Raw genomic sequence first — 21,852 nt, forward strand, 5'->3', positions numbered from 1 at the left:
GCCACAACATTGTTATTATTGTTTGTTGTAGAACTTGAACTGTTCTCTCTTATCACTCTTTAGCCTTCTGTTGGATTTGATATGTTCCTCGTAGCATGTACTCCCCTCCCATTTACATTGTTTATTCCTATTTATTTTTTTTGCTGTATATTATATAACAGCACCGGTTTATTTGGAGTCTGGTCCTAGTCTCGTCACTACCTCGCCGGGGTTAGGCTAGAAACTTACCAGCACATGGAGTCGGTTGTGCTGATGCTACATTCTGCACTATGTGCAGATACCGGAGCAGCATTTGGACAGTAGCACTTGGGGAGTCAACCTTCAGTCCACTCAGAGATCCCGAGTTAGTCCTGCAAGCGTCCTCATGCCCGGCGTTCTCTTCTATCTATTTATATGTTCTGTTTCCACTTGTTTCCGAGACAGACTGTATTTCCTTGTTCAGACATTTGTATGTAGTGTTCATAGACAATCCGTGGATATTGTAACACCGGTTTCTGGGTAGAGACGCATGTTGGCATTTTCGTACTGATTTTGGTATTATATTAGTCTAAGTCTTCCGCTTAATTTCATCTTTCGCTATTATTTAAATGTTGATCACCTGTTAATTCAATTCGTTAAAAAGAGTAAAAATGAAAGAGATTGAATTTTCTATATTTCGTGGCTTGCCTAGCTTCTACGAGTAGGTGCCATCACGATTTTCGAGGGTGAGAAATCCGGGTCGTGACAGTAAACTCTTGAAATTGATTAATGTTTATCATGATTAGCTAGATCAACGAAGGAACTATTATAGTCATTCACAAAAGGACGTACTCTAACTTTGGTGTGTATTTGAGCTTGTCATCTATCTCTCAACCATACTTTAAAGAATAGATGATATCTCCAAATTTAAATTTCTGGCCTTTGTCCAAAATTATCGTTTATAGCATCTTTTTCCTCTTAATATTAAATTGTTTCTCAACTTTTTCTTCACATATTAAAGTTCCAAAAAAGGCACTTTTTCTTTCAGAATATGCAGATTCAATTTTGTATTTTTGCTTAAGTAATATTGCAACGAATTTTAAAATGTTAGCACTAATATATCTTAAAAAGATTTAAATATATTATATATTTACAAAGCAAAAGACATATAATTTGAGAATCTAAATATCTTTGAATATCAAAGAAGTGCCAACTAATATAATTACTGACTTAGTAGCATTTAGTTTTTATTCATTCTTTGTGGACTTTGCCGTTCTTATTAATTTTTTTTAATATTTCAAATAAGGAAGAGTTTATTGCACAATATTTAATTAATTTAAAATCCTAAATACATATTAGGGAAAACTCGGCCGTTCTACTCGAGAATGCATAAATAATAATAATATACATAATCAGTTTGCAACTAAATGCGATTAACAAATAAAATAATATTTTTTATTTAATAAAAATATAAAAAGAACACAAGGAAGACTCAAAGTGCTAAAATTTTGCGAAAGAACAAATAACAAAAATAATTATGAGTGATGCAAGTAGCCAACCGTGAAGGTTTAAAAAAGAAACAATCGTGAAGTGGATAATCAATTTGCAAAAGAATTTCATAAACTAAATTTTAAAAGTTAATTTAAAGCCCTAATATTTTGAAAATTTAATATAGAAAGAATTATAATTATTCTTGGATAGTCAAATAAGGAAATATTGACGTATAAAGTCCCAAATATTACATTTTTATATGTAACTCTAATAAGGTAATTAAATAGTTATTTCTAAATATTAGGAAAATAATTAAATGACTATTCCTAAATGTTCGAAAAATAATTAACTACAATTTTGTCTAATGTGAAATCAATTTCTAAAGGATTAAAAAAGCGAACGACATTTCGCTAAGGACCTTTATGCTTTTAATATAATATAGATAATATGCACTCCAGCTGTTTTATTTCCTTGCAAAAGACCGGGGGTACTCTCTTTAATGTCTAAAGTCCTATGGAGCTAGCTCAGGTAGATTTTAAGGGTTGCCTAACACCTTCCTCTTAGAAGAACAAGAACCATTACCTAAATCTCATTGGTTAGCAGATTAAAAGGATATTGATTTAATAACTGAATAGCACTTTAGTATACCTTTAAATATTAGGTGGCGACTCTCTTTTATCATCAATAGGAAAACCACTAGTTGAATCTTATTTTGACTTGTGCAAAATAGGGCGCAACAACATGGCGACTCTGCTGGGGAATTCACTTAGATTCTGATTGTGACGACCCAAGTTCCACTGTAGGCCGTGATGACACCCAAAGTCGCCGCTAGGCAAGCCAACGAGGAACTATCCACGTAATTATTCATTTTAATATTTTAAAGTAATTAATATTATTTAATAATCAAAACGATTAGTAGGTGATTAGTAATGTAAGGCATAAGATAACGAAAGAGTAAAATAGTGAATTTACTACTCAAAACCATATAATATCTACTAGAATATTTCCAAAATTCGGTGTCACAAGTGCATAAACAAACTAGTATAACATACAAAATCTCCTATACTATTGTCTGAAGTAAGATAGACAGAAAACAAATATAACAAGGAGAGACTCCGGGCTGCAGAACGGGCGTAGAGAGTAGCTCACCACTAAGTCTTTCGGTAGCAGGGGTATGCACCTGAATGACCTCCAAATGCACTTGCCTCGAATCCTACACGATTAGTGCAGAAATGTAACGTGAGTACATAAATAACATGTACCCACTAAATATCTAGTCTAACCTCGAAGAAGTAGTGACGAGGGGTCGACGTTGACACTTACTAAGGGTCATTAAATAGAGTGCATATATTATATATAGGCAGGAAATACATCAATAATAATGAATTAATTAACAATAAATAAAAGCTCTCTTTTCTCTCCTGATTTTTGGGCGATTTTGTGCCCTTCATCGACGACTGCCCTACTATGGTCTCCACGGCCGGCAGCCAGCCACCCCTGGTGGCTGCGCTTCCCCAAACCTTCCCCTACCATCCACGATTACAAACAACAACCCCCAACCCATGAATTATTCAAAACTTCTAAAACCTACCACCATTAGTGCTCCCATGCAAACCCTAGCTACGCTACCATTGAAACCTGTTGAGTTCCTGCATGGAGAACTAGTTGTGAAGTGGGAGAAGCAAGAAGTGAAACAATCCATCGTACAACAAGGGCTTCAACTTGCAGTTCTTGGGAAATTTTCGTATGGAAAGCCTATTATTGGTGAATTACGTAAAGTGATTCCAATTCAATGTGAGATTACGGGTCACTGCTCAGTTGGCTTGATTGAAGATAATCATGTGTTGATTAGATTTTCATTATTGGAGAATTATGTTCATCTTCTTTCAAAGCCAGCTTTTTACTTAAATGCTCAATTAGACATGTGGCAGATGTGTTGTACAAAATGGAATCCATAGTGGACACCTGATGAAGAGACTCCAATTGCCATAGCTTGGATTAGCTTTCCAGAACTTCCTCCAAATTTCTTTGGTAAGGAATGTGTATTTTTATTAGCTCCTTCAGTTGGTAACCCATTATATGTAGACCTAGCAACTCAAAATGGGACTAGACCTAGTTGTGCTAAGGTGAAGGTGAAAGTTAATTTGTTAGGTAATTTCCCTAAACATATTAAGATTATTGAAGAAGCTGATGAATCTGGGCTAGAAGAGTTTAAATGGATTAGGATAAAGTATGATTATATGCATATATATTGCAAGCCTTGCAAGAAATAAGGGCATAGTGAGGCAGAATGTTGGGTAATTCATCATGAGTTACACAAGAGATTTGATGAAGATGTTGAGGATCAAGGCAAGGAGAAGACAGTTGTGGTGAGTTCTGAAGCAATTAGTACAGCTGGAAATTCAACAAAGGTTCTGTCAAGCGGAAAGGTGGTTGGTCAGCCTGCTATTAATCATGCCAAACAGGAATGGATACAAGCAAGGAAGAACAAATATCAACGGGATAATAGGGGTCACATTGTTGATAACAAACAAGCTAAGGAAGCTGACACGGGTAAAGGGAAGGCCAAACTTGAGGAAGTAGCAACCAAGAACAAGTTTAATGCATTAGAGATTGAGGAAGTTCATCAACCTACTCTACAAATTACTGAAGGCAAAGGTGAGGATCATAGCAATGGTAAGAAGAAGGAACATTGGGAAAAGCAATCAAAGAAGGGCTATGAGAAGGAAAAAGAAGGCAATACCGAAGCTTCAAGCCCTAATCCTAAGGATTCTGGGGTTAGGGTTGGGAAGGATGCTAATACTAAACTAGTGGGAGAAGGTAATCAACAAGAACTTAAGCGTGTGAAAAAGGAAGCAGTTGAGAAAATGTTGGAAGATTAGCATAATGGGAACTTAGCTAAGGCTAATCCTATTGTTCCTAGTGATCAAAGTACTGGTGAAAAGGTTAATAAGGAATCCACAATCGACTGGGTTCATAGAAGGTTTGGAACTAGCAAAGAGGAGCTAAGGCAACTCAATGTGACTACAAACCAATCATGTAAAGATATGCCGTCTCAAACATTTGCAGATTCTGGGCAGCTTGAGAACCTTGATGAGATAAACTCAACAAAGGTTATAGGGAGTGATACAATTTAGGTGGATGATGATCAAATAGGCACGACAAAGACAACAGGAGACAAAGTGAGGGACAATAGCCCACCTGGCAATAGGCTGGCGACGCCAGGCCTAAAATCAGGTACCCCAGGTGTTAGGCTGGCGACGCCAGACTTCGCGCCAGGGTCACCTGATGAATCATCGATAGTAAACCATATCCCCAGGGTCACCTGATGAAGCATCGATAGTAAACCCTATCCCTAGTGCAACTAGTAAGATTTTGGCCAATGTAGATGATGTTCCGGTGTATGCATTGGAAAAAAAACTTGATGATAATGTGAAGGTTAGGGATGATACTGTAGGATTAGAGAATAGCAATGAAAAGAATAATGAGCAGGCAATTGTTCCAAGAGCATCTGGGGAAATAGAGGAAGTGCCTATGGAATATGGCACTGATCAAATTATGCAGTTGCATCTTAATGATCCACTGAAGACTCCACTACAATATTTTACATGATTTAGTTACACACAATGTGGCACCAATTGATGAAGACTTAATGAGGTAAAATCCTACGGAGGATGAGGGAGATGATAAATCAATAGCAGAAAACATCAAACAGGTGGCTAGGGATGAGATCTATCACCTACAGCTAGTTCTAAATGAGTTATGAAAACAAAGAAGAATCAGAATAAAGAGCCACAACAACCTTTAAGAATTATGCCCAAGAGTGCAACCTCTCTATCTAAATGATGATCAAAACATTAATATGGAACATAAGGTCTGTGAATATGCAGCATGCCTTTCCTAGGGTGATTAACATGAATAAGGAGTATAACTTCTGTGTAGTTGCATTGATGGAACCTTTTCAAAAGAAGAGACTCATTGATAGATATAGAAGAAGGTTGAATATGGAGATGGCTTATGCAAATATTAATGGGCAAATATGGTTGTTCTCTGATGCAGTGGTGGAATGAGAATTAGTGGATGATACTGAGCAATAGGTGACTGTGAGAGTGCTTCACCATGACCTGGGGAAGCGCATGATGATGACATTTGTTTATGCAAAATATTCAGCAGTGTAGCCAAAGACATCTGCTGGCTTGTGTATAACATGGTCAACAACAACAAACAAACAACAACAACCCAGTCTAATCCCACGGGTGGGGTCTAGGTAGGGTAAAATGTATGCAGACCTTACCCCTACCCCGAAGGGATAGATAGGCTGTTTCCGGGAGACCCTCAGCTCAGAGACAATAGATCCGTAATGACAATAGAAAGCAGAAAAATAGTATCAACATCTTACTGCCGAGTTTGTTCCTAGGGATGATCTCTCCTAGTGAGTGAAGCTCATTGATGATAGATGTGAAGCAAGTGTACATATTTTGAATGGATTCGTCGTCCTTCATTATGAAAAGCTCATACTCTATGGTTAGCATGTCAATCTTGGACTGCTTTACCTGCGTTGTCCCTTCATGGGATGTTTGGAGAGCTTCCCAGATCTCCTTAGCTGATTGGCATGCTGAAATCATGTTGTTCTCATCAGGACTAATGCCACAAACAAGAATTTTATTTGCATGAAAATTCTTTTCTATGGCCTTTCGGTCAGCATCATTGAATTCCTTTCTTGTTTTGGGAACAATTATCGCTGGGTCACCACTGGTTTTTGTAGGGACGAAAGGTCCATCACAGATGACATCCCAAAGCTCATAATCTTCAGCCATGATAAAGTCGTGCATCCTAGTATTCCATTATCCATAATATTGGCCGTTGAACCTTGGTGGCCTGTAAGTAGACTGTCCTTCTTCGAAGTTTGGAGGAACAGCCATGAGGATCCTTTTTAGTTGTTAACCTAATAGAAAGAACCTGCTCTGATACCAATTGATAGAATTTAAGGGTCCACCAAACTCTACAGAGTACCAGGTTCTCTATTAGTTCCCACAGAACATACGCACACTGTAGTAAGTAAATGGCACAATGGAGTTTTACGTGGAAAACTCCCAGCCCTCGAGATAAAAAACCACGACCTACCCTATTCGGATTTCAACTTCACTACTAAGCAACTTTAGATTATAAACTATTGTAACCTAGGAATTAACCTCTTAATCTCTCACTAACTTGTAACACTCTATTACAAGCCACTTTGTAAAAACTCTATTATAAAGACTTTACAACTCGACTAACTCTAGCCAAGACGCAAACACAAAGGTTAGAGGTTGGAATTTTTTTGCCTTCTCTAATATCTCCTAGTCAGTCCGAATTTGTGAAGGTAATAGTATATTTGAGAACATCTTATTGACTCAAGAAATTGTCAATGACATAAGGTTAAGGGAAAAGCCAGCTAATATGGTGATCAAGCTTGATATAGTTAAGGCCTATGATAGGGTCTCATGGAAGTACTTATTGCATGTACTAAGGAAGATGGGATTTTTTGAGCACTTCATCAACATGGTGTGGAACTTGGTGTCAAATAACTGGTATTCAGTATTGGTGAATGGGCAGTCCTTAAGGTTCTTTAAGTCTATAAGGGGTGTGAAGCAAAGGGATCCTCTATCACCAGCGTTGTTCATTTTGTCAGCTAAGGTACTTTCCAAGTCTTTGAATAAGCTATTTGAAGACAGGTCATTTGTGGGATTTGGAATGCCTAAGTGGTCAGATCCTTTAAACCACTTGGCATATGCTGATGATACTATAATCTTTGCTTCTGCTCATCCTCCATCCTTGAGCAAGATTATGGTAGTGTTGGGGAATTATGAGAATATATCAGGCCAGATGATCAACAAAGATAAGAGTTCATACTACATATATTCAAATATTCCTAATGGATTGTGTCAGGCAGTTGGAGCTATTACAGGATTTGCAAAAGGTAAATTCCCCTTCACATATCTAGGGTGTCCTATTTTCTACACTAGAAGGAGGAATGAATATTATGAGGATCTTATCAAGAAAGTAAAGGGTAAATTGCATTCATGGAAAGGAAAGCTATTGTCATTTGGAGGAAAGGCAACACTCATTACTAGTGTGTTGCAAAGTATGCCAGTCCACATGTTATCAGTCATGCATCCACCAAACAATGTCTTGGATCATCTTCATAAGATTTTTGCTGGGTTCTTTTGGAGCACAAAGGAAGAAGGGAGAAGCAGGCATTAGGCCTCATGGCAAAATCTTTGCCTTCCTAAAGAGGAAGGGGGCCTAGGTTTTATGTCCTTACATGATGTGTCGAGGGCATTGTTTGATAAACTATGGTAGAGGTTTAGGACCACAAAATCTTTATGGTCTAATTTCATGTGGAATAAGTATTGCAAGAAGGAGATACCAACGATGGTGTAGTTTAGAAGGGGGTCTAATGTTTGGAGACAAATGCTGAATGCTAGGGAAGAAGTAGAACATGAGATTCTATGGGAATTGAAGAGTGGAAAAACTAATATTTGCCATGAAAATTGGACTGGAAGGGTGAGGTATACTTGGATGCCTAATATTCCATTGTTATGGCCAGACATAATTCAATATTTTGAAGGATATAAACCTATATTGATCACTACAAGAGTAACATGGCAGCTTCCTTTTCATGGTTGGTACAAATGTAACACTGATGGAGCCTCAAAAGGAAATCCTGGTCCTAGATCATTAGACTTTTGTGTGAGGAATGATGAAGGTGATGTGGTGTATGCGAGGGCAGTGGACCTAGGGGTGACAACTAATGTGGTGGCTGAAGCTAAGGCTATTCTTCAAGGATTGAAGTACTATGTGGAGCATGATCTTCACCCTCTTATATTGGAGACTGATTCATTAGTGATGAAGAAAGTGATATAAGGGGAATGGGATCCTCCTTGGGTAATTGCAAATGATGTGAAGAAAATTATAGAGATGGCGGGCAACTTCAATGTGATCTTTCAACATGTATTCAGAGAAGGCAACTCAGTGGCGAATTTTATAGCTAACATTTTTTTTTCTTTTGAAGGTACATCTGAGTTTCACTCATTCTTTGAACTGACTAGTGTAGGGAGGAGGTTGATTAATTTAGACAAGTGTCAAACTCCTAACCTTAGGGTTAGAATAGTAAAGAGAAGAGCCCCAGACTGATGGCTTCACAGGGTTGGAATCTGCACATACTTGCATGTTTCTTTTATGTCTTATTCTGTATGCTATTAAGGTGCTTTAAAGTGGTATTAGCATGGTCACATACCCATTCTGGGGGTGCTTTGATATTGTATAGGACTAATGTGATAAGCAGGTATTGGATGATGCAATTTATTCTACTTCTGATATGTTCAAATGCTAAGGAAAAGGTTGAATCTGTTATGTGGAATTTTTGGAGATTGTTGAATCATTTCTCAGTGGTATTAGCATGTCTTCATGCTCAATCTAAAGATGGTTTAGCAATGTTTAGAATGATTTCTACATTAAAGGTTATAGAAGATAAGGATATGAGCTTACAAGAAAATAAAATCTCCTAGCTCCACAGGCCTGGCGGCGCCAGGCTAAAGCCTGATGATACCCTGTGTTAACTTGGCGTCACCAACTTAAAGCCATCCCTGGCCTGGCTTTTCCCTTGCAAAGCCTGCTTAAAGCCAGCCCCAGCCTGGCTTTTGCCTTTCAAAGCCTGCCTAAAGTCAGCCCCAGCCTGGCTTTTGCCTTGCACAGCCTGGCTTTTGCCTTGCAAAGCCTGCCTAAAGCCAGCCCTAGCCTGGCTTTTGGCTTGCAAGCCTGCCTAAAGCCAGACCTAGCTTGGCTTTTGCCTTGCAAAGCCTGCCTAAAGCTAGCCCCATCCTGGCTTTTGCCTTGCAAAGACTGCCTAAAGCCAGCCCTAACCTAGCTTTTGCCTTGCAAAGCCTGCCTAATATTGATGATCGACCACATGATTTATACTTGGATAGAGTCAGTACACTGCCTATGAAGATCATATTGTAGCAACACTAATGATTGGGAGATTATGCTGGCTTTAATTCTGTGGTGGAGATGTTTGGAATTCATTCTAGCTTATGGACTGGATACCCTGGCGCCTGATGAGAGCTTGATAGGTGTTGTTTGGTATTTGCCACTGGCAATTGGATTCACATACACTGACAGGAGAAGGAAGCATTCATCGGACAATGTTGTAATAGCAAGTTTATTAGACTTTAGCTTTTCTATCTTTTTAGTAGCTAGTACCTTTATGAAACTTCTATTTTGGTTTGGAAATCTTGTAAGCTTTGGACCCATTTTGAGATTTTATTTTTATATTAGCCACTAGGCAGCCTGCCTAGTGATATATTTGCTACAAAAAAAATTAATAATAAATAAGTGGTTCTTTAACTAAATATCAGTTAGAGTCTCCAACTATCACATACTAATTTCAACAAAGACGAGCCATCGAAAAATTATAAATTCTCAAGTCATGGAAGAAATATCAAGTACAATCAAACTCCGAGCATTATCACACACTATTTATGCCGAGGTCGTATGGCCTGGTCTAGAATAATATGTACACTGCCAAGGGTCGATCGACGCAAACCATAGATGCATCTATTATACTGCCGAGGCGTTTGGCCCGTTCCACAGGTAGGGAGAATGTTCTATCAACTACTATTAATGACTACTACAAGAATAATACTCAAGGAGGTGTAATATCCACTAACGGTCAAGTAATCTGCCGAAACTCAAAGTCATGAAGCTTAGTCTTTACAAATCCTTTGTCCAATATCAAATATAATTCAAATAATTAAGCTAACAAGTTGAGTACAAATAATACAAGTAATACATGGTAGAGTCCTAAAACTACCCGGACATAAGCATGATTGTTTAGCTACATGTAGACTCTCATCACATCGTGCGCACGTAGCACCCACAATTATTAGCAAACAATCATTTATAGCACATACGAGGAAAATTTCTCTTACAAGGTTAGGCAAGAGACTTGCCTCATTTTCAAGTTCTCTTCCCTGCCCTTTCACACTAAAGCCTCAAATCGGTGCCACGCAAATCCAAAACTAGATAAAAATTGTATGTATTAATCAACATATGCTCAAAAGTTTATAATTTAACTATTTAGAGTAATTACCCAATCCAAATTGGAAGATTCTTAAAATTCATCCCCGGGCTCACGTGTCCTGATTCCAAAACTTTTTGTAAATAAAAGTTACCCAAAAACTCACGAATGCAAATATATAGTTTCTACTCAATTCCATAATCATTTTCGTGGTACAATCCCATTTTTATCAACACCAAGATTTTTCAATAAAGTCCTAAAATTCCCACAATTTACATATTATAATATACCCATAATCTATGTATTAAACTCACATTGGGTAGAGATGTCACGACAAAAAATTCTAACCTGTCGTGATGGCGCCTAACGTGGTAGTAGGCAAGCCAACATTTCCACGATATTCCCAACATTTAACAAAAAGTGAATCAAAGTAGTTTTAAATGTCAAAAATTCTCATAAATGGGGTAGAAACCTAAAACATAATGCGGAAACTCCCAACATCGGGGTGTCACTGAGTTCATGAGCATCTATACATCACAAATCTAGAAAAGTAATATCTATGAAAGTCTGGATCGAAACACAATAAATGTAAAGATAGGGAAGGAGAGACATGGTCTGCGAAAACACCGGCAGCTACCTTGAAATCTCCAAACGATCAACTAAGCAAAAGAAGTCAACACCCGCCGTGACCTAAAATACCTAGATCTGTATACAAAGTGCAAGGAGTAGCGTGAGTACAACCAACTCAGTAAGTAACAATAATAAATAAAGAACTGAAAGTAGTGATGAGCTCTGCAATTATAGTTCAATTTCTGCAATTTCAACATAGGAAAAATAGGCATGTTCTCAAGTTGACAATTTAAGCCAAATTAGTTATCTCATATCAAATTCAAGTAAAATAGAATATAACATCTTTCAGAAAACTTCCAGACAGTGATATATGGTAGCTAAGTGCAATAATAATGAAATCAAAAGCATTCTCTCGGAGCAACAGTCACTCAATCATTCTCAATATCTCAACACTCAGCACTCAATACTCAACACTCGTACACAAAAGGTACTTGCGCTCACTAGGGGTGTGTATAGACTCCGGAGGGGCTCCTACAACCCAAACACTATAATCCGCACAGACAACTCACGTGCTGCACGAACAACTCGCATGCTATAATATCAATATTTGGATTTGCACGAACAACTCACATGCTGCACGGACAACTTACGTCCTATAGCGTCAATATCTGGATCAGCACGAACAACTCACGTGATACACGAATAAGTCACGTGCTATAGTTTCAATATCTTCACAATCAGGCCCTCGGCCTCACTCAGTCATCAATCTCTCCACTCTCTTAGGCTCTCAATAATCATAGGAATCATCCCAAAACAAAAATGATATAATATTTCAACAAGGAACAATAGAGACTGAGGCATGATATGCAAATAAAACTGTGACTGAGTACGAGACAGTAATTAGCAAATAATTCAACAAGTACACGACCTCTACGGGTCTCCTACAGTACCATCATTTAGTCTAAACATGATTTCTAACATGATTTGCAGTCAAATTTCTATAACACAAGAAGAGCATATAGCTAACAACAGATTATTCAAATTCACAGTTCCACGGAACGGACCAAGTCACAATTCCCACGGTCCACGCTCGCACGCCGGTCACCTAGCATGTGCATCACCTCCAGACCAATAACAAGACACATAATACGGGGTTTCATACCCTCAGGACCAGATTTAGAACTGTTACTTATCTCAATCCAAACCAAATCTCTACTCCAACACAACTTTTCCTCAAAAATCGGCCTTTGAATGTCCCGAATCTAGCCACAAACAGTATAATACAATCAACACATGCTAAAGGAATCAATTCCATAAGAAAATACGAAGTTATAAATCAAAAATCCGAAATTATCTCAAAGCTACCCCCGGGCCAACGTCTCGAAATCCAACAAAAGTCACAAAACCCGAAAACTCATTCAACCACGAGTCCAACCATAAAAGTCTCGTTAAAATCCAACCTCAAATTGTCACCCAAATCCCCCAAATCAACTATCCAAATCCCTAGTCTCAAACCCCCAAATTACACCTCCAAAACATACAAACTAGGCGAGAAAATCAATGGGGAGACAAGATTATTGATCAAAAACAAGTGCAAGAGATTTACCTCAAGAATTTTTTAAAAACCCCTCTCAAAAGTTGCCTAAGATCGAGCTCGAAATGTTAGAAATGGTGAAAATCTCGGAACCCTTGTTTTTATATGTTCTGTCCAGGTTATCCGTAGTTGCGACAACTTAGCCGCTTTTGCAGCATCGCAGAAACGACATTTAAACCTCATCTGAAGCTCCATCCGCTATTGCAGTCTATCCACACGCTCATGCGGACTCGCTTCTGCGAGCAACAACTCCGCTTCTGCGGAACCAACTCCCCTCTTCCAAGGCATCCTTCACTAAATCAGTTCCATATAACATAGCCTCGCCGGGCTCAAACCATCCGATGGGCGAACGACATCTCCAACCATATAAAGCCTCAAATAGATCCATCTCAATGCTAGGTTGATAACTGCCGTTATAAGCAAACTCGGCCAAAGGGAAGAATCAATCCCACTGCCCTCCGAAGTCAATCACACTTGCTCTGAGCATATCCTCCAGGATCTAAATTGCCTGCTCTGAATATCTATCGGTCTATGGATTAAAGGTTGTGCTGTGCTCTACATGGTTACCCAACTCCCTCTGACTGCTCTCCAAAAATGTGAAGTGAACTAATGGCCTCTATCTAAAATGGTAGAAATAGGCATACCATGAAACCGGGCAATCTCCTGAATATTAATTTGGGCCAACCTCTCTGAAGCGTACGTAGTCATCACTAGAATAAAATGTGCCAACTTGGTCAGCCTGTCGATAATGATCCAAACGACATCAATGTTCCTCAACGTCCAGGGCAACCCAACTACGAAATCCATAGTGATATGCTCCTATTTCCACTTCGGTATAACCAACTGCTGAAGTTGGCCACTTGGCCTCTCAAGCTCATACTTAAACTACTGGCAATTTAGGTATCTTGGTACATACTCAACTATTTCATTATTAATCTGCCGCCACTAATAATGCTGCCTTAGGTAAGGATACATCTTCAAAGCACCTGGATGAATAGAATACCGAGAACTATGTGCCTCCTCTAGAATCTTCTCCCTCAATCTATTAGCATTAGCAACACATAGACGACCCTGGAGTCACAGAACACCATCCTCACTGACAGTAACCTCCTTGGAACCACCCTGTAGTACCGTCTCCCTAAGAACTAGTAAGTGCGGATCATCGTAATGACGAGCCATAATACGCTAAAGTAATGAAGATTGAGCCACAATGCATGCAAGAACTCGACTGGGCTCTGAAATATCCAATCTCACAAGTCTGTTAGCCAAGGATTGAATGTCCAAAGCCAATGGCCTTTCCTCCACTGAAATGAATGCCAAACTACCCATACTCTCGGCCTTTCTGATCAAGGCATCCGCAACCACATTCGCCTTGAACAAATTCTATAAGCTACGATGATCGGTTTAAACCTCACAGGACACCTCATAAAGATAATACCTCCAGATCTTGAGAGAATGAACTATCGCGACCAACTCCAAATTATGTACAGGGTAATTCTTCTTGTGAGGCTTCAGCTGATGTGAATCATATATAATAACTTGACTCTCCTGCATCAATACACAATCAAGGCCAACGTGTGAAGTGTTATAATACATAATATACATCCCTGAACCGGAAGGAACCAATAACACCTAGTCAATGCCGTATTGAGCTTCAGAAAGCTCGCCTCACAATCATCGGACCATCGGAACAGAGCACCCTTTTGGGTTTAGTCTAGTCAAAGGTGCCATAATAGATGAGAAGCCCTCCATGAACCGACGATAATAACCTGCTAACCCTAAGAAGCTCCTGATCTCGGTCACTGTGGTAGGACGAGGCCAACTCTAGACTGCCTCAACCTTCTTGAGATCTACCTTAATACCCTTACCTGATAAAACATGCTCCGAAAATACCACAGAATCTAACCAAAACTTGCACTTGGAGAACTTAGCATACAACTTATATTCCCCCAAGGTTTAAAGCACAACTCTCAAATGCTGCTCGTGCTCCTCCATACTACGTGAGTAGATCAATATGTCATCAATGACAATGACAAATGAGTCAATATATGGCCTGAATACCAGGTTCATCAAATCCATAAACGTTGCTGCGGCGTTAATCAACCCAAAGGACATCACTAGAAACTCATAGTGGCCATATCTAGTTTGGAAAGATGTCTTCGGAACATCCGAAGCACGAATCTTCAGCTGATGATACCCAGATCTCAAGTCAATCTTGGAGAACACTATAGCACCCTACAACTGATCAAACAAATCATTAATATGTGGCAACGAGTACTTGTTCTTAATGGTAACTTTGTTCAACTACAGTAATCAATGCACATCTGCATAGTCCCATCTTTATTTTTTACAAATACCACCAGTGCACCCCAAGGTGACACGCTCGGCCTAACGAACTCCTTTGCTAGCAACTCCTCAAAATGTTCGTTCAACTCCTTCAACTCTTTTAGAACCATGCGTTATGGTGGAATAGAGATAGGCTGGGTACCTGGTGCCAAATCAATACATAAATCGATATCACGATCTAGTGGCATGGCTGGTAGATCAGAAGGAAACATATCGGAGAACTCCCACACCATGGGAATTGAGTCAATCGTGGGAGTCTCTGTAGCAGTATCTCGAACATAGGCTAAATAAGCGAAACAACCCTTCTCAACAATATGTCGAGCATTCAAGAAAGAAATAACCCAGTTGGATGTACCGATAAATGAACCCCTCAACTCCAATCTAGGCAACCCTGGCATCACCAAGGTAATAGTCTTGGTAAGCCAATCAAAAATGGTATAGTACGGAGATAATCAGTCCCTGCCTAGATGACCTCAAAGTCGGTCATGTCGAGCAACAGAATATCTTCTCTTGTCTCATAACCACAGAAAATCACAATGCATGATCAGTAAATCTGATCCACAATAACAGAATCACCCATTGGTGTGGACACATATACAAGATCACCTAAGGACTCACAAGAAACACCTAGAAAATGAGCAAATAGAGATGAAACATATGAATATGTAGACCCTAGATCAAATATTACCAAGTATCCCTACCGTAGACAGAAATGATATCTATGATCACAGCATCTGAGGCTACTGCATCTAGTCTGGCTGGAAAGGCATAGAACCTAGTTGGAGCGCCACCTGACTGGCCTCCACCTCTAGGGAGACCCCTACCTGCCTGCCCTCTGCCTTTGGGCGGTTGGAAAACTGGTGCGATAATTATGGGCTGATGACCCTCTTGTACTGCCTTGCCCCAAAGCCTGGGGCAGAATCTCCTCACATGACCAAGCTTCCCACACTCAAAACAACCTCTTAGTTTGGAAGATGACTGACCTTGAATCTAACCCTGGGGACCTGAACACCCACTGGAAGAACCATGAATAGCCGGTGGACGATAGGAGCTCTCTGGAATAGCACTGAAATAGGGCCACACTGGAGCACCCCAAAAAGGCAGCGGTGCTGAATATGTAGGCCCACTAGACGGGACCCTCACAAACTGACTTCTGTCCCTAGACGGGGCACCACTAAACCGTCTAGAATATTGAGATAGCTTGTCCCTCGGAGCCTACTCTCAGCCTGCTAACGAATACCCTCGATCCTCCGAGCTATCTCCAACACCTGCTCATAAGGAGTCCCCATCTCAATATCTCGAGCCATAGCTACCTAGATACAATAGTGCAAGCCTGTAATAAACCTCCACACTCGTTCTGCATTGTTAGGGAGTATCATAAGTGCATGGCAAGTCAACTCAGAGAATCTCGCCTCATAATCGATCGTGGACATCTGACCCTTCTAGAGCCGCTCAGATTGATGCCATAACTCTTCCCTCTGAGAGGGTGGGATATATCTCTTCAGAAAGAGACGTGTGAACTGGTCCTAAATCAAGAGAATATAACCTGCTGGTCTACTTAGAAGATCGGACTGCCACTATCTACGAGCCCTACCATCCAGTTGGAAGGTGGTAAAGTCCACCCTGTAGGACTCTAATACTCTCATTTGTGCAATCTCTCCCTACAACAATCAATAAAGTTTTGGGGGTCCTCATGTTGCTCACCGCCAAAGGCAGGAGGATGTAACCTAGTCCATATATCTAATAGCTTCTACAGCTCACCGGTCGCTGTTGGTCTATGCTCTAGTATAGCCGCTGCAACTGGCTGAGCTTTGCCCACGAGTAGCGCACCCAAGGTCTGATATACGACATTAGCATGCCCTGAAGCCTAAGCGATTGGGGTCTGTGCTTTCCCTCCCGCCTGATATGTGGCTGAGCCCGCTGGAAATAAACCAACATGGGTCATAGAGTCCATGAACCGCAGCATATGACCTATGACCTCCTAGAATCTTTGTGGACATGAAATCTGCCCGTATGCACCTTGCCCCGCTCCTCAATAATAGGATCCTCCACTAGATTCACTGGTGGCACAATAGGAGCAACTCTAGGATGCCCCCATTCTCTGGCAGGAGTTGGGGCCCTGTCTCAGCCTCGGCCTCAACCTCTAGGAATAAGGGGAGCAACTCCTCCATCATCGGGTACATCTACTGCATGCGTTCTCACTATCTGTAAGAATATAAGAGAAAGATACCTAGAACAACATCAAATGCACGATAGGAGATGAAGGAAGAGACATTTCCTAACACCCTATAGCGTCTCAAAGATAAGTACGGACATCTATGCACCGATCCACAAGACTCTATTAGGCCCGCTCAAGACTTGTGAGACCTATGTGAGCTCTTATACCAAGTTGTAACTACCCAATTCCCACTATAGGCCGTGAGGGCGCCCAACGTCGTCGCTAGGCTAGCCAATAGTGAACTATCCATGCAATTGTTCATTTTAATATTTTTAAAGTAATTGATTTTATGTAATAAGAAAAATGATTAGTAGGTGATTGTAGTAACATAAGGCACAATATAATGAAAGAGTAATATAGTGAATTTAATACAACCATATAATATCTACTACAATATTCCCAAAACCCAATGTCACAAGTACATGAGAAAACTAATATAATACACAAAACCTCTTATACTACTTGCTGACGTCCAAATACACTATTAAAAAGTAAATGAACACGGACGCATACAATATAATATACCTAACTATGAGTCGGGGTCGAATCCGACAAAGAACAATGTGTAGGCGATTAGTAGTGTAAGAGAATTATCGCTTATTATGCAAAGCCTAACACTTAAAATGATTTTTTTAAAATATTTATGTATAAATGAAAAAATATAAACTAATCTAGAAAGCAAGTAAAATGATCAATGGCTACAACATGGATGCACGGGGAATTACACTCAAGTTACGATCCAATGTATTTTACGATTTTACAAATATGAGCGAGTTTGTATTAATTAACCTTGGGTAATAATTTTCTATTAGATTCTTACAAAGACTAACAAGACTTCCTAATTGAATTATCCCTAAAATAATTAAGAGATTAAGCACACCCGAATATGGCTACAAGTAGTTCAATCCTATCCCTAGGTAGAATCTCTAAAGCGAGGGTTAACGCCTCAAGTTATTGTTAATTAGTCTTTCCCAATCCCAAATTATCTTTCCCAAAATTAATTCGAAGTAAATGGGCGAGTCCTAGGGTTAGCTAATCCCTTTGGAAATATTAAAGAACAAGAATAATTAAAGAAATAATAAATCACTTGATAATAAATAAAAATTGTTCAATACATAATCACAACAAGATATTTAATCCACACTTTAAATATGAATATTCTCATAAACAAAATTCAAGTGGTGGAAAAAAACTACACACTTAGATATTCAATACAAAGCAAGGGAATGAAGAAATGAGCATAAATGGGTAAGAAATTCTCAACCAAAAGCTTCAGTTCTTCAAGACCCAAGTGTGTGTGCAAGAACCCTAGCTCCAAAACTTGTCTTCTCTCATCAAGAGACTCCAAAATAATTCTACGATTGGCCAAAGATGTCTTAAAAATCAGTCAAAGATATTTTACAAATGAGCTAGGTCGTGTATTAAATGGGTTGGGGTCAAAAATGAGAAATTTCACAACTGTACAATTTTTCCGCCCATTTATTCTTCGCGTTCGTGAAGGTTTGTTTCCTTTAGCTTTGCGTTTTCGATCGTACCTTCGCGTTTGCGAAGGTTTGTTTCCTTCGGCTTCGCGTTCGCGTACATGACTTCACGTTCGGAAGGTTTGTTTCTGTAATGACCCGCCCCGGTCATTTGGAGAATTTTCACTTCGCTCGCTAGTTCTCGGGCATGACTATACCCATATGATGTACTATGACTTATGTAAATTGTTGGTTGTGGTTTTTAGGTTAATCGGAATAAATATGGAAGAATGATTCTCAACGTGAAACTTTAAATTTGAAAGGTTTGACCCAGTCTTGACTTCTTAGTATTCGATATCGGATTTGGATTTTTATTAGCTTCGTCGGGTGATTTTGGACTTAGGAGCGTGTTCGGAACGTATTTTGGAGGTCCATGGCAGATTTAGACTTGAATTTGCGAAATTGGAAATTTGGCGTTTTCCAGTCGGCAGTGGATATCTTGATACCAAGGTCGGAATGGAATTCTGGAAATTGGAGTAGGTCCGTTGTGTCATTTGTGACATGTGTACAAAATTTCAGGTCATTCGGATGAGGTTTGATGGTTTTTGGATCAGTTGCGGAATTCAGAAGTTTCGAAATCCTTAGGCTTGAGTCCGAAGGTGATTTGGTGTTTTGATGTTGTTTTGAGTGTTCCAAAGGTTTGTGTGTTGATATATGACTTGTTGGTGCTTTTGGTTGAGGTCTCGAGGGCCTCGGGATGAATTTAGCTGGTTGATGGAAGAGGTTGAATTGAGTTGGTGCAGCTAAAATTCGTTGCTTCTGTTATTTCCGCACCTTCAGATTAAGGACCGTAGGTGCGAGGTCGCAGATGCGTGAGGAAGGCCGAAGATGCGGTTTTGGACCAATTGAAGTTTGATCGCAGGTGTGGGTCTCCTGGGCAGAAACTATAAAAGCCACCCTTCGCGAATTTTGGTCATTCTTTCGCCATTGTTGGTCGATTTTGGAGCCCCAAGCAGTGATTTCAAGGGGGAATCAAGTGTTTTCAGTGAGGTAAGCTACTTGGACCTTGTACCTTATGTTTATGACAATTATTCCCTTGCTTAATCATGATATTAGTGGGAATATTTGAGAAGAAATTGGGAAATTAAAGAGATTAAATTGGGGATTTGAGGGGTCATTTTAGGTCCGATTTTGATGATTTTGGCATGTATTGACTCGAGAGTGAATGGAGTTTCTATTTTTGTAATTTTTGTTGGATTCCGAGACGTGGGATTTGGGGGGGGGGCGGTTGAGCAATTTCGGGGAATTTTATTTAATTTGATAATTTTCGCGTGGGCCTTGTTCCTTTAGCATGTATTGATGATATAATTCTAATTTTGGATAGATTCGGGGTGATTGAGGCCGAGTCGAGCGGAAAGGGCATCGCGGTGTAGATTTTCGTCCGATTTGACGTAAGTAATGAATGTAAATCTTGTCCTAATGGTATGAAACCCCGAATTTCACTTTGTTTCACTATATTGAGGTGACACATGCGCTAGATGATAAGCGTGGGGCCGTGTACCATTGGGGATTGTGACTTGGTCCATCCCGTAGCAACTCTTAAGTTACGTATTTGACTGAAAACTATTTGATACATTTGTGTTTTGGAAAATATTACTATGTTTGGGCTGAATGCCATATTTGGGCCTCGTGTGAAGTTGTTTGGACCCTTAGGGGCTTTTCCTTATTATTTCCTCACTGTTTCGACTTAAGATCTGTACTCAGTCATCTTATGTTTTTATTGATTTCATAACTCACTATTTATTACTCATTTGATGCATAAAAATGATATTTTGGGGTGAGCAACCTATTTTACTAATAGCCCGAGTGGCTTGTGAGGTTGATAACTGAGAGAGGCCGAGGGTCTGTTGGTGAGGATTATATAAATTTTGGATCGGGTTGCACGCCGCAACGATATATGGATCGGGCTGCACGCTGCAGCGATATGTTGTACTAGGCTGCACACCGCAGCGATATAGTGCTTGGGCTGTAGGAGCCTCTCTAGAGTCTGCACACCCCCAGCGAGTGCAGTCGACTACATATTTATAGATCAGGCTGCATGCCGTTGCGGTTATTATAAAGTACCTATTAAGCGTGAGTGCCGAGTGTGAGTACTAATTGATGAGAGTTGAGTCTCGAGTGACTGAGAGGCTTGCCCGAGGGACTAAATATATATATGAGTGATACTTTACCCTAAGGGGCTTGCTTTTTATGAAATTACTATTTTCCCTCCTCTTTAGACTGAGTCTCTATTGAAAATGTCGAACAAATATTTTAAACAACTTCCATTGAAACTGGAGTCTTTACGAGATGTTCGAAATTTAATTACTGATTTGGATTTGTTATTTCTACTGAGATTTTTATGTTATGAGATGTATAGGAGTGATCGAGAGGTTTGCCCGATTGGCTATTTATGATTCACGTTGCCCAAGGGGCTGTATACGAACTATGTTTTGCCCGAGAAGCTGATTATGATCTTTATCACTTTTGCTGTAAACTGTATTGAACCTCTATTGAAACTGTTGGAAAGCATCTTCAAATAATTTTTACCAAAAACTGGATTTTAAATGAGATGATTTGACTCATATTTTGATTGAAAGCATGTTGTGCTTACTAAGTTTATCATGATGTGGATCTTATTTGTTTCCTACTGCTCAGCCTCTATTGACCTTTATTAATTACTGAGTTGGCGTACTCACATTACTCCCTGCACTTTGTGTGCAGATTCATGTATTTCTGAACCCGGTGGCGGGTGTTGATTACTCAGTGGCAGGTTCATCGGAGTTAACAAGGTAGCTGTCTGGCGATCGCAGCCCTGCTTTTCCCTCCTTATTCTCCCTTAGTGTATTTTTGTGATTTTCCCGTCCATATTGGTCTTGATGCTGTTAGACAGTTGTAGTAGATGCTCATGACTAGTGATACCCCGATGTCAAGCTTTCTTCCTCAATGTTGTTTTTGTTTTAAACACTTTATAAACGTTTATTATTAAATAGGTTTGATATTATCCTAAGAGTGAAAACATTGATTGATTTTGGGATTGTGTCGGCTGGCCTAATTCCATGATATGCGCCATTCCGATCGGGCTGGCTTTGGGGTCATGACAAGTTGGTATTAA

General features: G+C 39.7%; 1 protein-coding gene across 1 annotated transcript; it reads right to left on the reverse strand.

The window, feature by feature from the left end:
• Positions 1–5,789: 5,789 nt before the first annotated feature.
• Positions 5,790–6,266, reverse strand: LOC142165208 (uncharacterized). The gene has a single exon (XM_075223811.1). It carries the CDS (start codon positions 6,264–6,266, stop codon positions 5,790–5,792), a length of 477 nt encoding a protein of 158 aa, XP_075079912.1.
• Between the last annotated feature and the right edge of the window lie 15,586 nt (positions 6,267–21,852).

Source organism: Nicotiana tabacum, chromosome 10 (assembly GCF_000715075.1).
Source record: "Nicotiana tabacum cultivar K326 chromosome 10, ASM71507v2, whole genome shotgun sequence".
Classification (NCBI taxonomy): Eukaryota; Viridiplantae; Streptophyta; class Magnoliopsida; order Solanales; family Solanaceae; genus Nicotiana; species Nicotiana tabacum.